This window comes from Misgurnus anguillicaudatus, chromosome 19, assembly GCF_027580225.2.
Source record: "Misgurnus anguillicaudatus chromosome 19, ASM2758022v2, whole genome shotgun sequence".
NCBI lineage: Eukaryota > Metazoa > Chordata > Actinopteri > Cypriniformes > Cobitidae > Misgurnus > Misgurnus anguillicaudatus.
Window position 1 is genome coordinate 40,685,907 of NC_073355.2, and position 5,675 is coordinate 40,691,581.

Below are 5,675 nucleotides of genomic sequence, written 5' to 3' on the forward strand. Positions count from 1 at the left end.
ATTAAATAGAACTTGGAATTACTAGTATGTGTGCTACTAAAATGGCCAAAACATCTCAAAACATCTCGATTTTTGCTTATTTTAATGCTTGTTTTGTCCCATTTTTAATAATTTAAACCAGCCTTCTGGTTGGGAAACAAAAACAAAAGCAATCACACCAATCCTTTCAGTTGACACAGGCTTAGTGCCAAAAGTATGCAGTTTAGGAAAATATGTAATGTCAAAAGCCCTCTTGTTAGATGAACTTGATCGCCCTTTTACAGTAACCACCAGCTGCTGTACTCACAACATTTTCCTGTTCCTACACACTCAAATAAAAGCAGATTATGCTCTGTGTTAATTTTATAAGATGACAATATAAAACATTCTCTGGTGCAAAATGTACACATCCTGTCAGCACACAACATGTGGACAAAAATTGCTCATTCACAGCCAAGAGAAATATAAAATATATCTTCAACATTCTCTCTTGTCTCATTTCTCTTCCTTCCCACCCAGTCTGGAATGTTATCACTCCCATCTTTAATTCCCAGACCAGACAAATTCAAAATTGCATTAAAATGCTAATTCTGCTCTGATAACTGCCTTCAACTTTTCCTTAGCAACCACATAGTTAAAAATGTGCATTTCATTTATTTGGCTATATTAGATTGTTGCTTAAGCAGACAGGTGTTATGGTCCTGATATTGTCCATGAAAAACTTATTCTTAGCTGATAAGTGAATTGCATCCAAGCCAGCAATTTCTGTTTATATGATAAACTGCACTGTCTTGACTGCTTAAAAACACATCTAAAGTCATGAGTCAGAAATAGACTAAGAAACAAATGTGTTATCAAACATGTGGTACGTAATTCATGTTTCATGTGACACAGCAACACAGTTGAAAAAATAATTAATTTTCATTAACATTTAAAAAGTCATCCCTAACGAAAATTAACCATGATTTTATTGCGGTAAAACCATGCCCTGCTGAAAAAAAAACAATAAAACCATTACAGAAAATTCTAATGGTTTCCATTAAAATACAACCATAAGCTTTTACCATTAAAACCACTACAGTGTAATGTGTTTTGTGCCATATTCCATGAGAACCAATACACATTCCATTAGAACCAATACATATTCCTTTAGAACCAATACATAGAACCAATAAAACCAATACATAGAACCAATACATACCATTAGAGATCATCAAAAACCAATACACTGTGTGTTTTGAGCCATATTTCATTAGAACCAATAAAATTACCAATAATGAAACCATTAGAATTTTCTGTAAAGGTTTTAATGTTTTTTCAGCAGGTTTTTTTTGGCGTATTAATTACTAACAGAAAAACTGTGGTTTTACCACACTAATCATGGGTTAACTTTGTTTTTTGGTCAAAACCATGGTTATTTTGTGGTTACCATGGTTTTACTACAGTAACCATGTTTTTTTTTATTTTAGTAAAACCGTGGTAATTGTCGTAAATGATTGGATCTTAAGTTTGCCAAATAATCAATTTACCACATTAAGGGGATATAATATTAAACCAACAATTTTTTATCTGACTTTTTGGCTGACACGAAATGTACCCAATGACTAAATTAAGACTATAGTCTGGATTTCACACTCAGGCTCACATAAACAGTATGCGTGCATCTTCACTGCCCAAAAATACTGCACGTGCTCATGACAGCCAAAAGTGCTGCACGCGCCCACAGCCGCCCACAACTGCTGCACTAACCTATGATGCCCAGAAATGATGCACGAGCTCACTGCGCGCTTCCGTGTCCACTTGCGCCGCACTCAACACCTATAACTAATGCCGAAAACGATGCACGCGCCCTTTGTGCCAAAACCGTGGACCGTTTATTATGCTTCGATGCACAACGACAATTTGCAGCATCAGTGAGCGCGTAAATATCTCCTGAAGCCTTTACAAGTGCCCGCGCTATAAATACAGCAGCTCGCGCGGACACTGGCCAGTTCACAGGCTATGAAACTCGTGATGGACGTCTCTCTTTCTCTCTCTCTCTTGGCTGCTTTTACAAACTTCAACTTGACTTTTTAATAGGCTTTTCTCAGACTGACCAAAAATACAAAGATTGTTGTCGGACAACAGGACTTTTTTCTTCTGGAAATATTTTTTCTTCTGGAAAGACTTGTGGAAACCTAATGTCGCCTTTTGATTCAAAGGAAGTTTATTTCTACCTGTGCTGTTTAAAGTGAAAATGTTGTTTAGGTGGAGTGATCCAGACTTGGATAATATACAGTGGATCTCAAATGGTAAGTGGTTTGGCTTATTATTCTATTTAAGGGAATAGAAAAACTTGCCATTACCCCCCATCTCTCTCTCTCTGTGGTTTTACTTAATGTTACTTTATGAACATTATGTTACTTTGTAATGTGCAAATAACCAATATAGCATATATAGAAAGGCTATACAGTCCATATATGGTTACACTGTCAGATAAAATGTACAAAAGCTGTCACTGACGGTACCTTTGAGATTTATTAAAACTCTTTAAGTACAAATGTGTACTGATAGCTTTTGTACCTTTATTTCTGAGAGTGCAATATAGATACAGACAGTTAGTATAATGAATATGAAAAAAATATATAAAGTAAAAGCTATTTCCAGCTGATCCGACCTTTTATATTTACTTTTGTTGGTGATAATTTAATGTTATTGGGTTGATTCATTTAATTTATTTACATGACTCACCATTTACTTTAAGATTATCTTATAAAACATTTTAAAGTGTACCAAAAATTATCAGCTCTCTCAACATTTTTAAGAAGTTGTTTAGTTTGTGTTATTGAAAAATACTGTGTTTTGGTCAGCGGTCAAAAGTGTTGAAATTTGTACTGCACTTTTTGCTTTCTCATGTACCCTGAAGGGGAAATTGTGAAAAACAATGTTCCTATTCACTGTATGTGCAAGGTGTGTCAGTAAATGCTGCCAGCTTAATTTATCTCATTGGATGTCACTCTATAAATAGAAATAGGGATATAATTACTTGCTTAAGAGTTTTATTATGTTTTTTATTTATGTAATGCAAACACAGAAAGTGACTCTATTTACATGTAATAACAAGAGAGAAACAAAAACATATTCACAAATCCATTCTGATCATTTCTGTGTATTTGTGAATGTATGTTTGTGTGAAAAATGACAAATTTAGAGTAATGCATACTCATGGATAGTTCACACCCCATGCCACCACTTGCATGCCAATCCTACCCTATTTCCTTTTTGGGTGCTTATTGCTTAAGAATTTGAACAGATTAAACTGTTCCAAGTTGACCAGGCATGCATCTCTCCTGATAATAAAGCTAATTTGACTGAATACAGTTGTATATTCACCATCCTAGCTATAAATGCACATCAGCGGTTATTTAAAGCACTCTTTTCTTTATTTCTCTTTAGGTATGAATCTCTAAGGTTATCGGTGCCCATCCCATAGCCTGGAGATGTTAGCCATTCAGCACTACAACAACTCAGCTCCGGTTCTGGAAGAGCATTTCGCCAATCAGACGCAGAAGTTATCTGTGGAGACAGAGGTGCAATGCATGGAAAACCTGACCAGCCCCTCAACAAGCCCTATGATAGCTGGCCTATCCATGACACTGGGCATTGTGTCCAATATCATAGCACTGATCATCTTGGCCAAAGCTTACGCCCGCCGGCGGAAACATTCGAAGGCCACCTTCCTGCTCTTCGCCAGTTCCCTAGTGGCCACGGACCTCGCCGGTCACGTAATCCCCGGTGCCCTGGTCCTGCGGCTTTACCAGGCCGGCACTGCCGGGCGGCACGGAGAGCCCGATGCCATTTGCCATTTCTTGGGCGGCAGCATGGTGTTCTTCGGCTTGTGCGCGCTGTTTCTCGGATGTGTAATGGCAGCTGAGAGGTGCATGGGCGTGACACAGCCTCTCGTGCATGCCCGCATGGTATGCACTGCGTACACCAAGATAGTTCTGGTGATTATATGGTCTTTTGCTTTATTTATAGCACTTTTGCCCTCCATTCATTTGGGTAGATATACCTACCAGTACCCAGGGACCTGGTGCTTCATTAAGGTGTTAGACAAGGACACAACCATCACAGATGTGATATTTGTGCTACTCTTCTCTGGACTAGGACTGACGTCACTGGCCGTGGCATTTATATGCAACACAATCAGTGGTGTGACGCTGGTGATCGCCCGACTTCGCCAGAGGACCTCCCACCGGAGATCAGCCAAATCACATGATATTGAGATGGTGGCACAATTGGTGGGCATTATGGTCACTTCTTGTATCTGTTGGAGCCCTCTGCTGGTGAGTATAACCACTACAACAAAGCTACTTACAGTATGGGTGTTAAATCAGTACTTACATTCAGTGCTGGTTCATATGGTTTCAACATGGTACTGACTAAATGGCTCTTTTTTTAACAGATCTTTGGGCTGATGTCAGTCATCAAGTCATATCGTGGTTGTATGAGCGATGATCTACAGTCCTACCAGACTTTATTGGTAATGGGAGTGCGTCTTGCTTCCTGGAACCAGATTCTGGATCCTTGGGTGTACATTCTTTTACGCCGGGCAATCCTCAGGAAGATTTACCGTTTGACCACCGGACGAAATCCCAAGAGGGGGAGCACATTCCGGCGCTGGGAGATTAGCTCCTTCCAGAACTCGATTAATCGGAAAAACGCGATTAATCTAAAATGATGAACTGTGATTAAGGCCTGGCACGTGGAAGAGACATGGAAAATATTTAGAGGAAAATCTGAAGGATCGTATTAACCAGATATTTGCACTGCAGTGGCACAGAAAGAAGGCAATACACCTGTGCTCAAATCATGAATGTAGGAGCAGCATACTGGAAGTTAAACTCAAGCTATATCAGCAAACCGCTGGTTTAACCACAGAGACTTTCAATCATAAATGCTAAATAAAATGTGAAATGTGACTGTGAGTTTGACTAACATCTGCATGCTTCCTTTTTTTACTAAGTGATGGCCAGTAAAACTACATTTCTTGATAACAAATGACGTTTAAGAAATCAGATTACAAATGTTCTCTGCCATAGAAGTCACAATAAGAAAATGTGTTGTTTGTACCTATCTGTATGTTTTAATTGTTTAGCTATATTCAGGGTCAACATCCACCATCGTAATTTGTAAATCTGTCAATTCATTGTTAAGTGATCTCTTTAGCAACTTCACTCAAATCTCAAGCTTCCAGGTGTATTTCATATTTTTGTATGCTGTTTTCAGCATGGTGTAATTCAAGAAATAGTATTATAAATAATAAAAAGTGTAAATATTAAAGCAATGTAAAGGCAGAGCTTTTACTTGTCCAGAAGTATAAACAAAATGTTATTATGGTTTTACTGTTCTTGTATCTGTATATGTGTGTTTACCTTAATTATTTGTGATCTTGAAAAGTAAAAGGAATGGTAAATGTATTGAATGTTTTTTTTTACCAAAAAAGTCCAAAAGGTTATCTATCTTTCTTTTGATCAGCAATGGTAAGCTCTCAAAGCAGATTGGACACAACCTTAAAGGAAAACACCACCGTTTAACTGAACTGATTAATACCTATCTTTTTTCAATGCGTGCACTTTAAATATTTGTACAGTGCTTCTTGAATGTGTTAACATTTAGCCTAGCCCCATTCATTCATATGGCTCCAAACAAAAGTT

General features: G+C 37.9%; 1 protein-coding gene across 1 annotated transcript; it reads left to right on the forward strand.

The window, feature by feature from the left end:
• The first annotated feature begins 1,801 nt into the window (after positions 1-1,801).
• Positions 1,802-5,438, forward strand: LOC141351148 (prostaglandin E2 receptor EP1 subtype-like). Its single transcript, XM_073857642.1, has 3 exons — positions 1,802-2,270; positions 3,415-4,304; positions 4,424-5,438. Exons 2-3 carry the CDS (start codon positions 3,459-3,461, stop codon positions 4,697-4,699), a joined length of 1,122 nt encoding a protein of 373 aa, XP_073713743.1. The 5' UTR covers positions 1,802-2,270; positions 3,415-3,458; the 3' UTR covers positions 4,700-5,438.
• The last annotated feature ends 237 nt before the right edge of the window (positions 5,439-5,675 follow it).

Bases quoted from the DNA above. Each gene is read 5' to 3' on its own strand.
- LOC141351148 (XM_073857642.1), top strand. From the start codon at position 3,459: ATGTTAGCCATTCAGCACTACAACAACTCAGCTCCGGTTCTGGAAGAG. The intron at 4,305-4,423 runs GTGAGTATAACC...TTTTTTTAACAG, and splicing joins TCTGTTGGAGCCCTCTGCTG to ATCTTTGGGCTGATGTCAGT.